General features: G+C 39.8%; 1 protein-coding gene across 4 annotated transcripts in view; it reads right to left on the reverse strand.

The window, feature by feature from the left end:
• Positions 1 to 3,532: 3,532 nt before the first annotated feature.
• tbl1xr1a (TBL1X/Y related 1a) overlaps positions 3,533 to 23,142 on the reverse strand; it is a 208,724-nt gene continuing 189,114 nt past the window's right edge. For all 4 annotated transcript variants that reach the window (XM_060941547.1, XM_060941548.1, XM_060941549.1 and 1 more), the window contains 14 exons: positions 19,494 to 19,596; positions 19,077 to 19,222; positions 16,831 to 17,050; positions 16,581 to 16,713; positions 16,277 to 16,418; positions 16,107 to 16,170; positions 15,900 to 15,997; positions 15,743 to 15,803; positions 9,843 to 9,964; positions 9,671 to 9,745; positions 7,262 to 7,389; positions 6,987 to 7,152; positions 6,741 to 6,842; positions 3,533 to 3,904 (listed from right to left, as the gene is read on the reverse strand). In XM_060941547.1, the coding sequence (XP_060797530.1) occupies positions 3,878 to 3,904; positions 6,741 to 6,842; positions 6,987 to 7,152; positions 7,262 to 7,389; positions 9,671 to 9,745; positions 9,843 to 9,964; positions 15,743 to 15,803; positions 15,900 to 15,997; positions 16,107 to 16,170; positions 16,277 to 16,418; positions 16,581 to 16,713; positions 16,831 to 17,050; positions 19,077 to 19,222; positions 19,494 to 19,551 (1,542 nt within the window). In that variant the 5' untranslated portion in view covers positions 19,552 to 19,596 and the 3' untranslated portion in view covers positions 3,533 to 3,877. The remainder of the gene's footprint in view (positions 3,905 to 6,740; positions 6,843 to 6,986; positions 7,153 to 7,261; positions 7,390 to 9,670; positions 9,746 to 9,842; positions 9,965 to 15,742; positions 15,804 to 15,899; positions 15,998 to 16,106; positions 16,171 to 16,276; positions 16,419 to 16,580; positions 16,714 to 16,830; positions 17,051 to 19,076; positions 19,223 to 19,493; positions 19,597 to 23,142) is intronic.

Raw genomic sequence — 23,142 nt, forward strand, 5'->3', positions numbered from 1 at the left:
AAAGCCATGTACAAGGTTATCCTGGAAGAAAACTTGCTTCCTTCTGCTCTGATAATGTTCCTCAACTCTGAGGACTGGGTTTTCCAGTAGGACAGTGCTCCATGCCACACAGCCAAGTCAATCAAGATGTGGATGGAGGACCACAAGATCAAGATCCTGTCATGGCCAGCCCAATCTCCAGACCTGAACCCCACTGAAAACCTCTGGAATGTGATCAGGTGGAAGATGGATGGTCACAAGCCATCAAGCAAAGCTGATTGAATTTTTGCACCAGGAGCAGCATAAAGTCACCCAAGAGCAATGTGTAAGCTTGGTGGAGAGCATGCCAAGACGCATGAAAGCTGTGATTAATGTCAGGGTTATTCCACCAAATATTGATTTCTGAATTCATCACAAGTTCAAACATTAGTATTATGTTGTTTAAAACTTGATTTCTATGCATTATTCAAGGACTGAAAACACTTCATCTTTGTTATTTTGACCAGCTGTCATTTTCTTCAATTAAATGCTCTAGGTGACAATATTTTTTTGTGGATTTTGGGGGAAATGTTGTTAGTAGTTTATGGAATAAAACAAAAACGTTCATGTTCCTCAAACACACATCTATAAATAGTAAAACCGGAGAAACTGATAATTTTGCACTGGTCTCTTAAATTTTTCCAGAGCTGTATACATGTTTTCTCAAACTGCCACTCAAATATATTGCTAAGTAGATCTAGATGAATTGGTATACAGTAGTATAATATAATTAATATGACCCTTGCGTGGCTGCAGTTTCAGTACTACTTTTAATTATTATATTTTACAACTATAACATTACAGTACGTTTGAAGAAACCAGTTTAAACCTGCCATCCCCAAAGAGAAATAATGTGTACTATTCAAGTCAAAACAGTAAAATAACCAAATAAAATTACATACTTTTCACAGTCGTTTTACAAATTTACTAGAAAATGAAAGCGCATATAATTATTTAAATTGTGTTGGATCAAAACATGTTGGATTTGACACCGTTTTTGTGTGAGATTAGGGAAGGGGTGGAGCTTCCAGCAGGTGTCACTCAATATTGGAGGAATGAAAACACCTACACAAACGTCAATCATTCCATTCAGGTACTAATTGCGGCACAGGGTGGGGGTTATCATCACTCTTCTGGTTCATGTTTGACTTGTAGCTCATAACCCTGGATTTCAATGTTAAATGCAGACCTTCTACTCAAAATACGTAAAGATCTTTTTTTAAAACCCAAAGATCTGTAGATGTGGGGATCCAGTCCTGCTTACTCTAGAAGAGAAAACGCATCATTTATTCAACATTTGCAAATCAACATGACAACTGAAAGGAGGATCTCACTCACACACACACACTATCGTTAATATCAAAATATATTTTTTATTTTGAACGTCTGATCCGATGACAACAAATTAATGCAATGCAAGGTGCAAGGCTGAGCGGGGAGGGTCAGCAACCAAATGAACCGTTCGACCGGGAAAACGAAGGGTGGGTGTCGTGGGCACTGCTGATAAACATTTCTAACCCAGAAAGCTCAACCTTGGTAAGTTCTGTACACGCTCCACGTCCAAATTCAACGGTCATTTTTTTCCCTTATAGCTACAAAGAAATATGAATTACAAAAGTACTAAAAGAGTACAAAAAGTTCAGGACAAGGGGGAGTATGATGAAAATTTTGGGAGAGACAAAATGAAAAGAGGTGGGTAAGATGTTGAGAGAGCAGACTGAAGCAAGTAACAGAAATGAAATAACCTTCTGCTGCCACTGACTGCGTAATAAATAGTGTTCAGATGGTACAGTCTACTTAAAGTAGATGAGGTCATACTGCTCTGCATAAAATTAACATAAGCCTTATAAATGGAGACCTGATATCTGGGGCTGTAAAAAATGATGACCGCAGCCTCTGCTACTGGACACGTAATTCTCTGGAGCTCAATGTCATCTCTGCTCTCTCAGCAGTATTGAAGATCTTTTGTGACTTTTCAATGCCAAGAGAATTAAAGGGACATTTAACTTTTTTTTTTTTTTGCCTCAGCTGAATGAAAGGCGAGTTCAGGATTTGCAGCAGAGGCACACACTGATCATGGACAATTATGAGGATTGCAGTTTTTGCCACTATATATGCCTTGCATGTTAAATTAATTCACACCAGGAGCAATTATGCAACTGAATACGATTTACTTGTAGGATTTCCAACCCAGTGCTCAGACTTGCCTTAAGCTTCATATTTTCCTTTGAAAGTAGACATTCATTTCACCATTATTTATGTTTCTAGTCTAGTCTATGTACTGTATTTGTAAAATAATACCTCTGTGACAGATCTACAAACCTGTACCCGACTTCAGAGAGTTGTCACATTTGAGACCGGACTCCTTTCAGATGGACTTTAATAAAATTAATTATGGATGCATCACTGAGAAATGAGCCTCCAGATATGAGATATTGAACGCCCCAGACAGGAAGGTGTAATCGGTGATTAATATTGATTGCTATGCTCAACTGTTACAAATAAGAAACTGAAAAGCTGAATGAGCTGGTGAACAATTCAGTCTGTTTAAATTAGGTAGGGACTGTGTGTGAATTGAATATTATATGCAAAGAGGAAAAAGGAAGGGTTGTTTAACAAGGGAAACTGACAGATGGACAAAGACTAACGAAGCGAAAAGCAAGTGTTGGCTAAACTCACCAACTTCTTTAAGGAGAAGTCATAAAACTGTATATTTTGCATGGGTTTGCAGGATTTGTCAGAACATCTATATCTGAGCACAAACCCAGTCAATTAGGTTAAATAAAAACTATTTTGATAAACCAGTGAACAGATAATTTGTGAAACTTAAAGCAAGTCTTTTCTTTTTGTCTAGATATATTTGATAATAAACCTAGGGTTGTCCAGTGTTAGCCATTGTACTGTTTAGACCTTGTCTTTATAAGCAACACATTTTTGAACCTTATTAAAATGCCTGTTCTTAATGCAATATGGAAAAAAAATATATAATGAGTAGCTACAGCAGTTAACTCTGTCTACAGTTAACATTTTGTTGCTCCAATACTGGACAAACCAAGTATAATGCACTATGCATCTTTTTGAATGTACACCCCTATTATTTCTGCATCTATTCTCAGCAGAATTAACGTCTCCTTTGAATAAACAACCATAATTTAAAACAATGGTTTTCAGATTTGAACAGTTAAACCAAAGCATGAAAACTACTGAAACGGAAGAATAAATGAAAGTTAAATGGTTTCAAGTCCCCACACTGTTCTTTTTTTTCTGAACCACAAAATGTAAAGTACCAAAAAGACTTTAAATAACTGTACTCTGCATAAAAAAAAGAGAGAAAGATGAGTCCTTATTTCATGCAGCTGTGACCTTAAAAATGCAAGTGTTGAAAAAGAGACCAAGCAAGAAAGAAAGAAAAAAAACCAAACAAACCAAAAGCAAGAGAAAGCATACAGGGGGAGGAAAGGAAAAAAAAAAAAAAAAAAACGTGTGCACACTGAAATGGAACTAACAACAAAGATTAAAATCTTTTCGCTTGTTTATTTTTGATGAGATTGGTTTGAAGAACAAATAGTAAAATATCTTCCAAATTTTGGTAAATATACCAGTCCTTTTTTTTCTTCTTTCTTCTTTTGTGTTGTTTCCCCACCGATGTTACTTACAAAAGTCCCTTTCATGTCTCTGGTTGGAATCACTTCCACTCTGCTTCGTCTGCTGCGTCAGGATGCTCGTTTTTTTTTTTTCCCCGTCCTGTCTGTAGTGGCTGGCCATGGTACAATAGGGATTGTAGCAGTACATGGGGCAGGGACAGTCATTTTGGCTATGTACACATTCATAGTCGGTCCATGGCTTCCAACAAGCAGCGTTATTTCCTCAGATCTAATACACAAACCTAAACAGACAGAGCAAAAGTACACTTTACTGATGTCGCACAATTAATAGGTCTCCATTCTATGCTTGAGGAGTATAATTGTATTCTAGTGGTGTTCTGTGGGCTGATGGCGAAATAGCCGTTATCATAACAGGGGTCCATTGATTTACGGGTGAAATTAGCAAACAAGAAAAAACAAGGTCACATATCCGAGCATAAACTGGTCAATGAGACAGCAATTTTTAACAGTTCAACAGTAAGAAAATGACAAAGCAAAAGTACAGTATGCTTGCTACTTACTAATAATAAGCAAATCCCACACACTCCCACTGGTGAGATGCCAAAAGAGTAACTCACAGTTGCATTTAGTGCAAAAAAAGTTTTTACAACAAGTGGTTAAAATAGGAACTACACCAAGTTCTGGTACTGGCCCACTGGCGCAGAAATCACACCGATCCATGCTCGCTTTATTAACTTTTTCAGTGGAGGAGCAGCAGACAGGTAAGTCAAGGATGAGCTAAAGAAAATGATAAGTTAATAACACTTTTTTTTTTAACACCGAATTGGGACTGTTAAACTCTTTGGCCACCAAGTTCTTATTTTATCGCAATAAATTTCTGCAAACAAAGGCAAAGTATACGTGTGCACAGTGTGTCTGATTTACGGGATCACTTCTATTATAAGATGTATTGCAAAGACTGGTAGAGGGAAAGAGGGATTATGGAGTGGATCATTACATTATATAAGCAATGCATGCACACCACTGTGACCTTGTTTCCCCACACAAAGGCTGGATAAAAAGATTTTTTTAGCTGGTTTTGTGTGGCCGTAGCTTCCAGAGAGGTTTTGCTGAAATCTGAAACCCAAGTTAAATGTTTTTAGCTCTTCTGTGTGTACCTTGCATACTGTGATGTGCACTCGCCTGCTGAAAGACATTTCAACAAAGCTACACCTAAACCTGCTCAAAATGGGATGTTACATTTTATGCTTGTTGACACACACACACACACCTTAAAAAATTAGAATACCATGAAAAAGTTCCTTTTTTTTTTCCACAATTTAATTCAAAAAGGTAAACTTTCATATATTCTATATTCATTACATGTAAAGTGAAATATTTAAAGCCTTTTTTGTTTTAATTTTGATGATTATGGCTTATAGCTCATGAAAATCAGAAATCCAGTATCTCAAATTATTAGAATATTCCCTAAGATCAATCAAAAAAAGGATTTACAATACAGAAATGTCCAACTTCTGAAAAGTATATTCATTTATACACTCAATACTTGGTTGGGGCTCCTTTACCATGAATTACTGTATCAGTGCGGTGTGGCATGGAGGTGATCAGTCTGTGGCACTGCTGAGGTGTTATTGAAGCCCAGGTTGCTTTGATAGTGGCCTTCAGCGTATCTGTATTTTTGGGTCGGGTGTTTCTCATCTTCCTCTTGACAATACCCCATAGATTCTCTATGGGGTTCAGGTCAGGCAAGTTGGCTGGCCAATCAAGCACTGTAATATCATGGTCAGCAAACCATTTGGTAGTAGTTTTGGCACTGTGGGTAGGTGCTAAGTCCTGCTGGAAAAGGAAATCAGCATCTCCATAAAGCTCGTCAGCAGATGGAAGCATGAAGTGCTCCAAAATCTCCTGGTAGATGGCTGTGTTGACTTTGGACTTGATAAAATACAGTGGACCAACACCAGCAGATGACATGGCACCCCAAATCATCACAGACTGTGGAAACTTCACACTGGGCTTCAAACACCTTGGATTCTGTGCCTCTCCACTCTTCCTCCAGACTCTAGAACCGTGATTTCCAAATTAAATGCAAAATGTACTTTCATCTGAAAAGAGGACTTTGGACCACTGAGCAACAGTCCATTTCTTTCTCTCCTTAGCCCAGATAAGACACTTCTGACATTGTCTCTGGCTCAGGAGTAGCTTGATATTAGGAATGCGAAAGTTGTATCCCCTTTCTTGAAGATGTCTGTTCGTGATGGGTCTTGATACACTGACACCAGCCTCAGTCCACTCCTTGTGAAGCTCTCCCAAGTCCTTGAATCAACTTTTCTTGACAATCCTCTCAAGACTGCGGCCATCCCTGTTGCTTGTGCACCTTTTCCAGCCACCCTTTTCAGCAATGACCTTTTGTGGCTTACCCTCCTTGTGGAGGGCATCAGTGATCATCTTCTGGACAACAGTCAAGTCAGCGGTCTTCCCCATGATTGTGGTTGTGTGTACTGAACTAAACCGAGAGATACACTGTGTTCATACTGTTTTACTCAAACTCAAAATGAAATATTCTAATATTTTGAAATGTTTTTTTTTTGTTTTTGTACTGTATGCCATACTCTGATTAAAATTAAAATAGAAAAATGCTTGAAACATTTTAGTTTGTGTGTAATGAGTCTATAATATATAACTTTCACTTTTTTAAATAACTGATGGAAAATATTGAACTTTTTCACAATATTCTAATTTTTTGAGATGCACTAGTATATACATATATAAATAAAAACTCACACTAACTCACACTAAAATATTAAATTTGCTGCTTTCAAATTAGGATCTATGAAATCAATTATTCCAGCTATACCTGACAGCTCACATATAATGTATTCTGTTAGCTTATTTGCATGCTAGCTAGGCATCAAATGATTTTCATAATCCAGTGTGTCACTGTACCTACACTGAACTTGCTGCCAAGATCAATTGCATTCTGATTATTAAATCCCCCTTGTGTCCATCTTCCTCTACATGTCATGTAAGTGGCCACTTGTGTGACTTGTCAGTGGACGTCGACAAGTGTGTGTTGGTGGGGATGTAATTTAAAAAAAAAAAAAAAAGGCAGGTACTTACAGAGCCATCCGATGCACTCGCACCCACTTTGTCACCAGCGGCGTTCCAACACACTTCAAAAATGCCCCCTGTTCCCCTGTAGCTATGAACTAAAGCACCAGTCTGTGGAAACAATAAAAATTGCATTCAATAAATCAACATGTCAATTCCAAACATGACAACTTGCCTGATTATCTGACATGTTGAAATACAACCAGGGAAGCGCCACAATCATCATCTTGTACAGTTGGTGAAAGAGTGTCTTACCTGCGTGTTCCAGATGTGTACACACTTGTCGAAAGAGCCGCTGGCCAAATGGCGGCCGTCAGGGCTAAAGGCGACACTGTACACCGGCTCCTGGTGTTTGGTTAATGTGTGGATGCAGATGCCTCGATCTACATCCCATAGCCGAACAGTGGAGTCAAAGGATGCACTGGCGGGATAAGAGGAGTCAAGGAAATAAGCAAACACCACCATTACTCACGATTATATTACAGTATAATAGTCAACAACGTAAAGTGTATATGGCGAAAAGGTTTTACCTGGCAAGCATGAGATTGGCATTGGGATTATTGGTGCCAGGGCCAGTTGGGCTCCATTTTATAGTGTAAATTTCTTTGCTGTGAGCTTGCAAGTCATGAACGCATGTGTCCTGTTTCATACTCCAGATCTAAAAAGATACAAAGTCCATAACTTTAGATACCTGATAAAAGACAAAATGCTATAGTCAATACATGCAGTAAATACATGTTTCAAGGGGTTTTTTCTTCATTCCTTCACTCCATATGACTCATAGACTTTGGAACAAAATGTACTAGACAGCGTCGGAAATTTAATTTGTAGCCTGTGTATGGCTGTTAATTGATATGCAGTTTGACACACTGTTTGCTGCACGAATAACAGCCTGAAAACGTCAACCTCCTAAAACAGTTTACTAGAACTATAGAAAAGACTTTTTTAAATTACATGCAATAGTAAGCAAGAGTGTTCTGAGAGCACAATACCCCCCTGCTGGCAACTACACCATAACTCTGGGAAAATGCGACTGAATTGAACGAAACTGCAATATGCGTATTATCAACACACAACAAAGAATACGGTCAAGTTTCGTGAAATTCCTCCGGAAATGGAGAGGAGTTGATTTCAGAAGGTGAGCACCCTTCCTGGGACGGACAGACGGACGGACATCGCCACGATATAATCCCCCTTCGGGCCTTTCAGCCAGCGAGGGATAATAAAAATTGTGAGGGAAGTTGATTTCAGAAAGCGAGCGCACCTTGATGAAATTGCCAAAGTTTGTTAATAATCAAGGGCTTAACTCTGGTAAAATTTGCCCAAATTCAACGAAATTTCAATCTGCGTATAACTGTCATATAACAAAGCCTTTTGCCAAGTCTGGTGAAATTCCTCCACAAACTGTGAGAGGAGTTGATTTCAGAAGAACGTACACCCTCAGGAAATTGCCAAAGTACAAGTTATTTAATCAAAGGTCAAAACTCTGGTAAAATTTTCACAAATAAAATTAAACCCCAATATGCGTATTACCATCATATAACAAGGCCTTTTGCCAAGCTTCGAGAAATTCGTCCAAAAATTGTGAGAGGAGTTGATGTCAGAAGGCGAGCACACCTTCATAAAATTGTGAAAGTACAAGGTTGTTAATCAAGGGCCGTAACTCTGATAAAATGCGACCGAATTGAACAAAATTACAATATGCATACTACCGACATGTCTTTTGCCAAGTTTTGTGAAATTCCTCCAAAAACTGTAAGAGGAGTTGATTTCAGAAGGAAAAAACACACTCAAATTGTCAGTCAAAGTATAATTTTGTTAATCAAGGGCTGTAACTCTGGTAAAATGTGACCAAATTTAACAAAACTACAATATGCGCAGTACCAACAAACAACAATGCCTTTTACCAGATTTGGTGAAATTCCTCCAACAATAGGCCATTTGCAGGAATTGGTCACGTGTCAATTTTCCCCACAGCAACAAGCCCGTGGTGGGTAAGCTAACCTGACATTCCTTGACAACCATAAGAGTTTGGTTGGTGATGCGAAGCAATCCATTTCAAGAATAGCTGTTTTTACCTTTTCTGTCTTTTTTTGACCTGAATTTTCGTGTGCACTTGGAAAAAGTTTGTGGTTTTAACTTCTGTCCTAAGTTAAAGCAAATCATTGGCCGTAAAAGACAGGGGTTTTTTTTGGACTCAAGTTGGTCGCCGCCGAAAGAAATTCACGTGCGAAATGGCGGATTTCTCAGGCATGTTTATAACTTATAATTTCTCCTTTTCTACCTTTATCATTCGCTTAATGTGTGAAGATTCTTGAAAATAAATACAGACATATCTGTAGATGTGTTTTTAGCCAATAAGAAGCAGATTTATTCACATCATGATTCGCTTTAACTTATGACAGAAGTTAAAACCACAAACTTTTTCCAAGTGCACACGAAAATTCCGGTCAAAGACGACAGTAGAAAAGGTAAAATCAGTTATTCTAGAAATGGATTGCTTCGCATCGCCAGTCAAACTCTTATGGTTGTCAAGGAACGTCAAGTTAGCTTGCCCACCACGGTCTTGTTGGTATGGGGAAAATTGACATGTGACCAATTCCTGCAAATGGCCTATTGCGAGAGGAGTGGATTTCAGAAGGCGAGCACCCTTCCCGGAACAGACAGATGGAAATCGCCACGACATAATCCCCCTTCGGGCCTTTCGGCCAGCGGGGATAAAAATTGTAGTGGTGCAACGACTGTAGATAAGCTGTAGATCCTACACTATCATGTAATTTGGGTAGAAAAGCAGATGGAGAAAAGTGTAGCAGCGCATTCTCCGAGTGTATACAGTCCATGAAATAATGTGTAATTGTGTAGTGCAGGTGTGAGTGATGGTTGTTCTAGGTGGTTGTTGGCGGCAGCAGTGTGTTGTACAGTCTGATATTTGGCCTCACCTTCAGCGTCATGTCATCAGAACATGATGCCAGCAAGTTGCCAGTTGGATCCCATTTGATTGCATTTACTTCATTCTAGGAGGGAGAAAGAACAGGGTTGAAAATAAAAACACAACGGGTTTGGTTTTTTTTTTTTGGAAGAATAAAGCAGCAGCATGTGGATGGAGCTTACTGTGTGTCCTTGGAATGTCTTTATGGGTCGGTCCTGGCCCAGTTTGCACACGTGAATGCACATGTCCGTGCTGCAGGAGGCAAACGTGTTGTTGCTCTGCCAGTCCACATCCAGAGCAGGTGCTGAGAAAGGAAAGGAGAAAGAGAGGATTTGTGCTTACAACACTATTTACCCCAGGCTATCTTAGCTCAAGTACAACTTTCTTTTAGAGAATCTGCTATATTAATGTCCCCTCCTGTCCTGCATTTTCACTTGAAATAGATCTCTACTCTAATTTAAAGTAACAAACGACAGCAAAGAGATTTGTACAATAAATACCAACACTCAGCAATTGTGCCTCCTGCAAATGTAATTTTATTCAGATTTACCTCCTGCAAATGTAATTTCACGTGTTTGTGACAAAGCAAGGGATAAATCACAATTTTCTGATACCGAACAATAAATCTTAGATGTTCGCAATAAAAACACTGGTCTCCTGTGATCTGACAATTTACATGAATTTTAATTTCACATAAAAGCACTCCGAGTGTTTTGATCCATATTTGGAATATTACATGTATTCGCGTTCTTCCTAGGGCTGGGTACTGAAACCCAGTGCCAATATGGCACCTACCTTTAACACGGTAAACATGCCTTAAAATCGAACAAAAACCCAAAAAATAAACTCCTTTATACTGACAGATAATATCCATACAAAACATGTTTGAGTGTTCACTTGCTCATATTTGTACCTGTATACAGATTTAATTTTAAAAGCAAAACAAAAATGTTCCTGGGCGCTGACATCTGTCTCTGAGATTCAAATATCGCGCTGCGAGTACAAATTACACGCGAGAATCTGAGACGTCACTGACACACCACACGACATTTAGAGATGAAAGTGGAGCAAAGAAAAAAAAAAACCTGAACTTTTGAAAGTCAAACTAAGATTGGGGGGGGGGGGGGGGGGGGGGGGGACCCCTGCATTCTAGTACTTATTTTCACTAAAACAAGTTATAACTTTTAAGCTTTTCTCTTTCATGTAGATTAATGATTAACATGTCAAAAATATCAAATTTAATTCCCCGAGTTAATGAGTAATTTTCAGGAGTGCATTTAGAAAACGCGGTGATTTTCCTGCTACACAGTTCATTACTTTGAAAAAAATCAGACAGTTGAAGGTAAACTCAGCAAAATCCCAAAACAGTACTGTTAAAAAGTAAAGGTCTGTTAGGCTACGTTCACACTGCAGGCTGAAGTGACTCAAATCCGATCTTTTCGCCCATATGTGACCTGTATCCGACCTTTTATTGACAATATGAATGACACAGATCCGATTTTTTCAAATCCGACCCAGGCCGTTTGGATATGTGGTCCTAATTCCGATTCCTATCCGCTCTTTTCATATGCGACTTCAGTCTGAACCGCCAGGTCGCATTCATCCGACTTACACGTCATCAACAAGCCACAAACGTCACTATTCTGCGCTGAAGTAGGCGGCGGGTCTCTCAAAAAAAGTTACAACAACATGGCACATAATCACGGGCGCAGATAGAGGGTGGGACTCGTCCCACCCAGATTTAAATTCACCTCGTTCGGTCCCCCCCACTTATAGGGAGGAAAAAACGTCTATGCTGTCTTTCTTTGCATAAGGCAAACCTCACGGAAAAATCAAAAGACTAATTAGCATTCGGTTTATTGAGGTGCACAGCAGTGTATACATAGTTGCAACAACTCACATAAAACAAAACAAAGACTGATATTCGGTTGGTTGAGCTGCGCAGACTGCACAGGTTGCGAGCTCGAGCTTGGTTGCTATGGTAACCCACAACAAGTTTGACAGGCATATCGGGGTTGGTTTGCTGGCAGCTTTGTCCCCCCCAGTTTTTTGTCCCCCCCAGTTCAAAAAACGTATCTGCGCCCCTGCGCATGACATCAATGCGAGGGACGCTTCGGGCTGTGAAGGTTCTGAATCTTCTCAATGGAAGGACGCAGAGGTTAGGGAGCTGATTTCCATTTGGGGGGATGCAGCTATTCAAGCTAGATTGGATGGGTCATACCGCAACCGGGCGGTTTTACTTCCGTAAACACTGGCCATGCTCACTGCGTGTGACGTCGTCGTATCCTGCAATGCGCATGTGGAACACTTTTAGGTCGCTTTTCGTTCATACTGAGGATCACATACAAGTCGCATATATTTGTTAATGTGAACGACCTCACAAAAAAATCGGATTTCACAAAAAAATCGGAATTGAGCATTAAGCCTTGCAGTGTGAACGTAGCATTAGAGTTTCTAAAGCTTTCAGGTTTCAATGTTGGGGACGTTGAGCCTCGTTCATCAATCTTTTAGTAGAGTTGTGCGTTTGCAGAAGCTAAAGTGAACTAAACATTTCCAATTCAGATTTATGCGAGTTGAAGCCAATTGTTTACATTAGCTCGTATTGTCTGTAAATTTAAACACACCAATGAATACCAAATTTCTCATAAATCAGGGGCGTGGCTAGGATTTTTCAAAGGGGGGGAGGTCACTCACTGACCGGCAGCCTGAGTACATTATGTAACAAAACATAAATTCCCATTGCTAGTTTTAGGCAGCTTAGAAACCGGCTCTTCCATTAATGCTGTTTCTTCCACGGTTTCTTGATGTGTTCTAGAAACGGCACTAAAACTTAGCTTCGGAGCCACAAAATGCAGCTTTGATGGAAAAAAAATATATAATAAATTGCTGACCGCTCTTCATGTCGAAAGGAGGTGGAAAGTTTTGCTTGTTTTGACATGGTGAATTATTAACACAAGGAAATACTTGTAATTCGCAACTAAAAAGACTGCAGCTACACTGGCAGCTTGAACACGCTTTCTAGTGCGATTGTGTTGCGCTTGCGTAGAACGGTGTCAGTCCTGCGCGCCTTAGCTCGTGCACCTGAAGGTGCGTCTTGGGCACGTGGGCATGCCTAACGAGCTCCGGCACGCGCGCCGTTAACAAAGAACACCTGTCTTTAGTCAATGAACTATGTTTGGGCTATTTAAGGACCGCACCCATGCAAGGACAATGCGAAGTATTACGCCGCGTCTAGGGACGTGAAAAATCCGAAAAATAAATTTCTCCATTCGGAAAACCGGAGATTTTCAAGAGTTTTGTCAAATATCCGGATTTCCGGGTAAATCCGGAAGACTTTCATCCCTGGACATTCCGAGGCTGAGGTCTAGTGGACACACAATCACTTCTAAACCGCTGTAAACAACCCTGAAGATGCCTGAGTGTCAAGGGTTTGGGTGTAAAATGAGCCCGATCGTATTTTTATGTGGCATGCTTTTGGTTGTTTTTCTTCACCTGAGAAAAGCGATCTTTTTAGACGGTAAGAATCTTATTGCTATAACAACCACCACTGTTTACTAGCATCTGTGTCAGTACTGCATATGCGTGATCTAGCTGAGTGAGATTGAAACTTCATAAAAGTGAAGTCTGTTGATTCATGGATTTTGTTGCCAGTTTAAAAAAAAAAAAAATCACATGGTTACAGAACATTTCTGATTAGATTTTTATAATCAGAAACCTGTCACATATACATTACAGCACAGTGAAGTTCTCTCTGCTTTTAACCCATCTGAAGCAGTGAACAAACAAACACAGACAGACAGACAGACAGACAGAGAGAGAGAGAGAGAGAGAGAGAGAGTGCAGTAGCGCACAGGGATTTTTTTCCCCCTAGAATTAAAAGCCTTTATTTGATGACTGTGTTAATAAGGCAAACGGCATACTAGTGTTCACGGTTACATCACAGGCAGATATCCGGTTTCAGTGAAAACGACTGCGCCCAGGTGAGCCCATTTTAACAATATCATAACTTTCAAAAATGGATAAACTGCTGTTATAAAATGTTTGTTTTAATTTAAACGTGCGGTGGGGCACATCAGGGCACTTGCAGTGATCAGCAGACGGCATTTATTTTTGGGTTTTGTATGACTAAGCGAAATGGAGGCTGTATTTCACTCCAAACGATTCCAACACAGGGAATTACAGCATATTTAAGGTGTTGTGTTAATATCAGTGCTGTAAAAATTAACACATTAACTTTTATGATCAATTTGAAATATTTAACGTGTTAAAAAAATAATAACGCAATTAACATCACAGGAGAGAACCTGTGTTCAAAGTTATAAATATACTCTTAAACAACTGATCCTTTGTGTTGATTCTGCTTTAAGTCCATGATTTTATTTAAATATCTATTCAGCCTTAAGAAGGAAAAAAGCAATTAAATCACAGCAAATTGTGCAATTAAATAGATTTTTTTTTATTATTATTTTTTTAAATTGACTGACAACCCTAGTTTAAAGGTAGACTGCCTTTCAGATTTTTCAGGGTAAGGTCATAAAAAGAATTTTCCCGACACCCAATTATTTGTGTTTAGTGGACCAAAAGCTACTGAATTCGAATCACAGACTTCCAATTTTATTAGTTTTTTTTTTTTTTTTAAATAGAGCAATTAATGAATTTAGAGCCATGTGACCCTAAATTCTCCGCTATTATTTCTTGCTTCACCATGACCCAATACAAGATACTACATCATGCATGACGTGGTGGGCTTTCCCCGTTCGCGCAAGGCATTGTGGGATACAAATTTGAAACAGGAGAGAAAAATGGAGGATGTTAGTGTGCGAATGAAACGTGAAAGACCGACTACAGTAACAGAAAGCGAGAAGAAAAGACGTTATGTTATATACGAAGGAAAGGAAACGCAGGACCAAACTAATAAATATCAGCGGTGAGCGAGCACCTCAGTGTGATCAGCTGTTCGTTTAATGACAGAACGATAGAACTGTCAGTGCACGGTCAAAGATAAACCTGCGCATGCGCACACGGACTTCCTCTATCTGCCTGACTGCGCAATTTCATGCATATTATTTGCTGGGGAATCCCCTCAAATTAAATAACTTCCCAGCCACAGAATGGCCTGTTTTTTTTTTTTTTTTAAAGATATAACAGAAATAAACATACATTGCAATAACCAAATTTCAGAAGGAACTAAATTTCACTGATTTTATGAAATCGAAAGGCCGTCTACTTTTAATATATTGTTCAATTTGAAGTTGAAATTTGCCTTAGAAAAAAAAAAAAAAAAAAAAAAAAAACATAGTCAACCTTTGTTTTGTGCTTTTTTTTTAAATAAAGTACATCAGTTCAGGCACTGTTTAAGCACCTGCACCGTTTTAAAAGGATCGTTTAAGCACCAGTATCGAAAAAAACCTAAACAGTACCCAACCCTATTCCTTCCTTTATAGTTGTTACAGCAGTTTGCAGGGAAATACATTTTCGATATAGTTCTTTCACAAACGAGGCAGAAACAGTAGTGCGCATATTTGTCTGCAGTACAAAAATCTCATCTCATTTTCTCTAGCCGCTTTATCCTGTTCTACAGGGTCGCAGGCGAGCTGGAGCCTATCCCAGCTGACTACGGGTGAAAGGCGGGGTACACCCTGGACAAGTCGCCAGGTCATCACAGGGCTGACACATAGACACAGACAACCATTCACACTCACATTCACACCTACGGTCAATTTAGAGTCACCAGTTAACCTAACCTGCATGTCTTTGGACTGTGGGGGAAACCGGAGCACCCGGAGGAAACCCACGTGGACACGGGGAGAACATGCAAACTCCACACAGAAAGGCCCTCGCCGGCCACGGGGCTTGAACCCGGACCTTCTTGCTGTGAGGCGACAATGCTAACCACTACACCACCGTGCCGCCTCAGTACAAAAATTTTCCAAGAAAAATGATGCAGCAATTAAATAAGAAAGTAACTTTTCTAATGTCTTCATTTTAACTAAAACTGATGAGATCTGACACTTCGTTATCGGCCTATTTTTTTTTTCTTTGCATCGCTATGTAAACATGAGCAAAATGCACACAAGAGTACCTGAATGGAAAGGAAACTGCTGCTTGGCCTCTCCTGTATGAGCGTCCCAAATGATTGTTGTCTAAAACAGACAAATATATCAAAATCAATACTTACATCTAATGAAGCAAATACTTTTACAAAAATAAATAAATAAATAAAAAATCTCTCTGCATACCTTATCTACACCAGCGCTAAGGATAAAATTTCCTTTCTTGTTCCATTTCAACGCAAATATAGGGCCTTTATGCTGACCTAGGGTGCTGGCAAGATTACCTGTAAAAAGCATTATCTGAGCATCACAAAAAAAAAAAAAAAAAAAAAAAAAATCCCCCCACAACCATAAATTGGGCTCTCGCATAAAGCTGAACGGAGACACACTCACCATCTTTTGTCCATATTCTGGCAAAGCCATCATAAGAGCCTGTGGCTAATAATGTACCCTCACTCTGTGAAAATGAAATAACAGATACATCAAGCTCTCATCAGCCACAGAAAACTGAAAGACAGAAAAGCAGTGTGCTGTAAGAGCACAGACTCTGAAACAACACTCACATTCCAGTCTAATGATGTAACGTCTTTGTTGCTGGGCACGTCCTGGCCTCCCTCTCGTATACAGTGCCTGAGCACGAGCTGTGTCGAGCTGCTGGTGCTGTTCTCACTCAGGTTCCATATGCGAGCCGTCGAGTCCCCAGACCTATAAATGCGTGAAGAAAGTGAGCCAGAGAACAGGAGACGGTGACCGTGCAAAAAGAAAAATAAATGAGCTCTGAGTAACCACACTATATTATATACATGGATGAAGGACAGTCAGCTAGCGGTGAAGGAAGCGTCAAGGAACAGGACGCAAGCGACTGACCCAGAAGCGAGCAGGTCGCTGACGGGGTTCCAGGCGCAGATGAACACCTCGGACTCGTGTCCCCTCAGCACCATAGCTTTATTCTGAGGAATCTCCACATCTCCATCTACCTCCATCATGTCTGCATGGTTATCTACAGAGAAAAGGATGCGTACGAGACAATCAGACAGATCTGTTTTTAACGCTACCGAAAACAACCCGAGTGGATTGGAATAGCACATAGTATATATAAGTCCAGAGTGAGGCTCACTAGGTAAGGCATGTGCACCATTCTCCTCTCCGTTGGCGGTGTTCTCTCCATTTTTGGCATTGCCCTGCATGTTAGTGCTGGAGGCTGGAGGTGCGGCGGCAGCTTGCTGCTGTGCCAGTTTGTCTCGGTACGCTTGCTGGCGTGTCTGCACCACATCGGGCATCACAGCATCGATCAGAGACAAGGATTCGATCGGCCGGCCATCAAACAGGGTGCCATCCTGAACACAAAGGCCAAATAATATTCGTACACAGAGGTTAATACGTTTTTTTGTTTTTAAAAGGCATTCAAAACACAATGGACTCATCTGCATTTTCCTGTAGATTATCCTGTATTACCAATGAAATATTTTAAATTAGCAGTTTGTAACTGCAATAAAACCACAGACGAGCCTTCTCTTCCCTTCTAACAAACACAAGTTCACACTGTTGAAACTAAAGATGCGTCATGAGTTGGCCTTTCATGGGGAAAACATTGCTTCGTCTGGGGTGGAGTTAACATCTGGGCTAGTTAAAATGAAAACCACAGCCAAAAATTACAAAAGTAAAAAGGTATGTCGCATGGTGAATACTGTGAATTACAGTTTTCAAGGTATCTATACAATAATAAACTTACAGCAGGTTTAGAAACGCCTTTAAATATTACAAACTTTACCTTTAAACATGCAAAACATTTCAGAGTTAGAAGTATAACTGCTCATGCAGAATGCTATAAAGTCAGACCACAGTCATGACAGATACACACACACAAATTTATCAGTTATTCCACGAAATTGAGTCGTACATGAGCTGATCGCCGACGAGGCGCCGAGTTGGCTATAAGCCGTGTACGACGAGACTGAGTGGGAGAACGGTTTTATTCTATCCACATTCACTGGATTTTAAGAAATAGAGCATTTTTATTTTTAGCAAGTTCGATAAATACGTTTTTGTGTAAAAACCTTTACACAAAACGTCCGACAAAATCATTTCTGCTTAGAATGTAAACAAACCGGCGAAATGACAGGAGCAATTTGTGAAAAATGCTATAATAATTAGTGCTGTCAAAGTTAACGCGATCTCAATTTAACGCGATTTAAAAAAATAGTGCCGTTAATGCAAATTCTAATTTGGCCCTGCGAGTCACCCGTAGTTCCTGTTGAGGCTTGTTGCGCGCTGCTTCAATAAGAGTACGTGTGAGTGATGGAGAAAGGCACAGACATATAAACATCCTCGCCGCCATATTGGATGGGGCAAAGTGGAGATTCTTCAACCATCTCTGGTATAGCGTCTAGACAGTAGCCGAGAATAAAGATGCCTCATTCATGTGCTGCGTTTAACTGTACCAACAGGTTTACCGTCCAAACGAGATCACATGGGATTACCTTTCACAGGTGAGACTGGAAAAATACTTTTCAATACTGTTCCTTCAGTCTTCAGTTTCCCAGCTCATCTCCACCGGGTAGGTGTAGAGTTATAAGCAGTGAGAATTAGAGAATACAGCGCCACACTATGATGAACGTTTTTGAACGTATGATGAATGTTTTTATTTTTGTTATGTTTTTTTCTTCTTTTATGGCAAATTCTTCTCTTCAAAAGAAACTAATGAGTAAAATAAAACATTTTTTATTTTCACAGTGATATGCACTTTATTTTTCATCCCTTGGTTTTCTCATCTAATATGGAAGTTATGGACGTCAGTGGCTGTGACAAGACGTGTTATGCTCTGCAATATAAAAAAAAAAAACATTGGTACAAAGCAAGCCCATTCACTTTTTTATGCTGATAAGAGAATTACAATGGTTTTTCATGTGACAAAAATGTGCGATTAAATTGCGATTAATCGCGAGTTAACTATGACAGTCGCGACATTAATCGCGATTAAATATTTTAATCGCTTGACAGCACTAATAATAATAAATCTTGAAAATTTTTGGGGGTATTTGTTTTTGAGTTTTTATTTCGTCCTCGGTTGGTTCAGCAACACGCTCTGCCATTTTGTTTTTCCTCTACACGGTATACAAGCTGATATCCTAGTAGTACAGTAGCCAATCAGAGCGCATGATTGCTCATATCCAGTGAATGTGGATAGAATAAAAAAAAGATTAGTATAAAATTACAGTGTGGTTGTTTAGTTTGTTAATTGAATTACAGGGCTTTTTTTCCCCCCAAATGGACAACAGTTGAACATTCTCCAGGTCACCAAAAGACCAAGAAAGCTTTACATTACAAAGGCTGAGAAAATGAATAGGCAAAGCTCCAGCTTACCTCATTGATACTGACTTCTGCCTCCACATACTGCAGGCCCTTCTGGATGATGGAGATGAGGGCAGCAGGGGGCACTAGGGCTCCGTTGATGTTGGACTGGCTGATGTGGCTCTCTATGCCAAACGTGAAGGCTGAATGGGAAAACCCTGCCAGTGGGGGAAGGGGGTAAAAAAAAAAAATAATAATAATAAAAAAAAGTAAAAAGAACACATCAGTGTGCAGCTCTCATGGGGATCGCCTTGCTCTCACTTCAGTTCCTCAGGGAACGCACATGAGTACGTGTGGCTTTGCTGTTTACTTACAGAAATTCAAATATCCATGTATAGAATTAAAAAAAAAAAAAAAGATTGCTAGCCTGATTACAGAATGTGTTTAATCTGTTTATGAAATTAACCTCTGGTTGTGCAGTACACATACCTGACTCCTGTAGGTATCTGTACACCAAAAAGTTGACCTCATCACTGCTTATGCTCATCTTTACACCTGCTTACACCATGAGGTCAGCACACGAGATACAAGCCTGTGAGTGGGGAGTGAGTGAGAGAGAAAGAGAGAGACAGAGACACATGACACCAAGTCATTACTACCAGTCAATAACAAGTCAATAACACAAATAGTAATGGGTAAAGTAAAAGCTGCAGAGGAGAGGTTTCCGTGTCATCCGAGTGTGTAAAAGGCTTCATGCTGTTAAACAGAGTTAACAGATCTGCCCGCTGATAGAGGAATGAGCGTGTACACTTCTGCCACCGTTTAGTGCAGTTTGTTCTCTCCTGCACATCTGAATAACAAGCTGCACTTCCACAAGCTGCCATTAAAGTGTGGGGGCGCTGTGGTATCAATATCGCAAAAGGAGGCAAAGCCAGGACTATGGCTAGAGAGAGCACATTTTTACATCAAGTTACCAGAAAATGTGTTGGTCTAGTGAATTTGCCATTCACATCTGCCTTACGCTTACATTAGTGTTGCCAGTGTGCTAATTAATAAACCAAAGAAACTGCACAGCATTAATCACACTCTGGTAACTAATCAATGTAGAAATTCAGGCCCTCTGCTCGTATGTAATATTTCTGTTCTTGTTAGCGAGTATAGATATCTTGTACTCAAGCATGAATATAAATGCAAATGCAACCTTTATTTACATTGTCGGGAAAAGTTCCACTGAGGTTACAAGCTTCAGTGAAGTGAAGCCTTAAGCTGCATCATTATAGAAATCACAAAGATCATACAACTCTGCGAGATATGAATCATTAGCAGCAAGAACAGTAACCCGTGCTGTCATGAGCTCCAAAGAGCAAGCATCCTGTAACTACATATCAATATGCTTCGAATGACTCGCTGTCTTCTCAAGCGAAAGTGTGATGAAACACCAGCTGCTGGTTTGTTGTTGAATTCAGTCTAAATCCTTAACCAACTTAGGAAGTGGGGATTTAAAGTGACTACACAGATTCCCCACAAACCTCAAAATGTCCAGATGTAGACACCTTGGGTGTGTCCGAATTTCAGTGTTTAGTTTTAACATACAGTCGTTCATAAGATTTATAATTATAATAATGGCACGGTGGTGTAGTGGTTAGCGCTGTCGGCTCACAGCAAGAAGGTCCGGGTTCGAGCCCCGTGGCCGGCGAGGGCCTTTCTGTGTGGAGTTTGCATGTTCTCCCCGTGTCCGCGTGGGTTTCCTCCGGGTGCTCCGGTTTCCCCCACAGTCCAAAGACATGCAGGTTAGGTTAACTGGTGACTCTAAATTGACCGTAGGTGTGAATGTGAGTGTGAATGGTTGTCTGTGTCTATGTGTCAGCCCTGTGATGACCTGGCGACTTGTCCAGGGTGTACCCCGCCTTTCGCCCGTAGTCAGCTGGGATAGGCTCCAGCTCGCCTGCGACCCTGTAGAACAGGATAAAGCGGCTAGAGATAATGAGATGAGATGAGACAAAACGTCGGACAAAATTTCTGCTTAGAATGTAAATAAACCGGCGAAATGACAGTAACAATTTATGAAACATGCTATAATAATTCTTGAGGGAAAAAAAAAAAACGTTCTTACCATCAAATACTTTCATTCCATATTTTGTTGTGCTTTTTTTCCTCGGGGGGGGTTGTATTTGAGTAGCGTTTTTATTTTGTCCTCGGTTGGTTCAGCAACATAGTCTGGTTAACACCAGACCATATCAAGTGAAATATGGTCTGGAATCCGCCTATTGAATTTCTCATAGGGGAGGTGTGGTTTACGATTGTCAACGGCCGTTTATTGGACATTGCGAATGTCTATCATTTGGCGTATACGTAGCCCATGGCCAATCATGGCAGTTGTACCTGGTGAAGTAGTTAGAGCGACGAAGAAGACAAAGAGGCGAAGAAGAGAAGGAAAGAGAAGGCAAAACAAAAATAGGAAAACAATGGCACCGAACGATTACTGCCGTTTGTGCAAGACAAAGCTTGATCGAAAGTTTGGTTCGTATCGCTCGCCGCCATGTTAAATGTGATCCGTAAACAGTCCCAAATAAACTACAAGCTTCCATTTGTCGAGTAGTACGCGTCACCGTCTTTCCACCCCTCCCCACTCTCTGATTGGCTCCCTAACTCAGGCGAGCCTTTAGACCATAGTTTCCATGCTGTCTTTTCAGATCGGAACGATTGTGCAAAGCAGCATGGGATTTCCCAGGCTATCAGCAACACGCTCTGCCATTCTGTTTTTCTCTACTCATGGTAGTATGAGCTGATAGTCTAGTAGTAGAGTAGCCAATCAGAGCGCGCGATTGCTCATATCCAGTGAATGTGGATAGAATAAATATATAGTGGCAGTAAATGGCAGAGGATCTTACTTGGAGAAATACAGTTATTTGAGTTGGGGATGGAATCACAAATTGTGTGTCTTAGGACTGAGACCATTATTCTTTGACTATTTTGTAAACAACGATATGTAAGGAATAAATGACACTTTTCCAGTAATAGCACATTCCAGACAGTTTCATTCCTCTTGTACCGCAACAAATTTTTTAATCAATTTTAATTAATTAATGCATGACATGTACTTTTAACTGTGTACAGTTACATTCAATGCATGCTGAAGTTGATTTAACTCAAGTGTGAAGTCTGAACTTGAAATTACGTAATTTTCAAGCCCGACATGTTTGAAATGGAGGAAATAAAATGGATTCATCTTTGAAAGTTTGGTTTGGTCCCCCCCCCAACAAGTTCAATTAACATCAGGGTTGTTTTACAATCAGGGTATGCAAGCTAAAAATCACATTTAACACTTATTATCTTCAATATCAAAAGGCTTGACTAAATAAACTTGGTTGTTTATTGTAGCCCTGTGATAGCTCTATTTACCATGCAAAAAAAAATTTGGTGATAACATTTTTGGTGACTGTATGGCAATATGTGTCATATTTAGCAAAATTACTCGTGTCATTTAGAAAAAGTGCTTTTTTTGACCACAGGTAGCTCCAAAAGGGATGCACTTAAATCATTCTTTATACCATAAAACACATATTTGGTTCCATATCATTGGAAACATAGTTGAGTTTTAATGTTGAATGCCGGTAAGTTTTCAGACTATTTTGATCAAATTAGTATGTAATTGTGTCAAAAAAAATGTCCTCTCCGAGACAGCTAATTTTTCAATATAAAATAACAGATCTAAAATGATTATTTTCATCCTGAAATGTGGTCAAGATATTGGGACATAAATATTAGAGACAACTAACACAAAGCTTACAGCCTTATATTTAAAAGCACTATGGAAGTAGTGGATTCTGAATTGTCAAAAAAAAAAAAAAAAGTCCTCTCCGAGAATCACTTCATTTGTTTCTCCCAGCCCTGCTTAAAGCGACACTTAATCTTCTTTATCTTATAGCAGATTACACAAAACTACCATACACACGTCAAAAAATTACCTGAAATCTGTTCTTTAACTTGTCCTTCACTTAAAAACTGGTACAAGAACCAGTTTGAATCAGTTTGAATTTTGGACCCCTGTGACACAAACTTTGTACCCTGATTGTAAAACAAGCCATCAGTGATCACGAGTTTATGATGTATTCACTTCCACAAACCAGTGACCTAT

This window comes from Neoarius graeffei, chromosome 15 (assembly GCF_027579695.1).
Source record: "Neoarius graeffei isolate fNeoGra1 chromosome 15, fNeoGra1.pri, whole genome shotgun sequence".
Classification (NCBI taxonomy): Eukaryota; Metazoa; Chordata; class Actinopteri; order Siluriformes; family Ariidae; genus Neoarius; species Neoarius graeffei.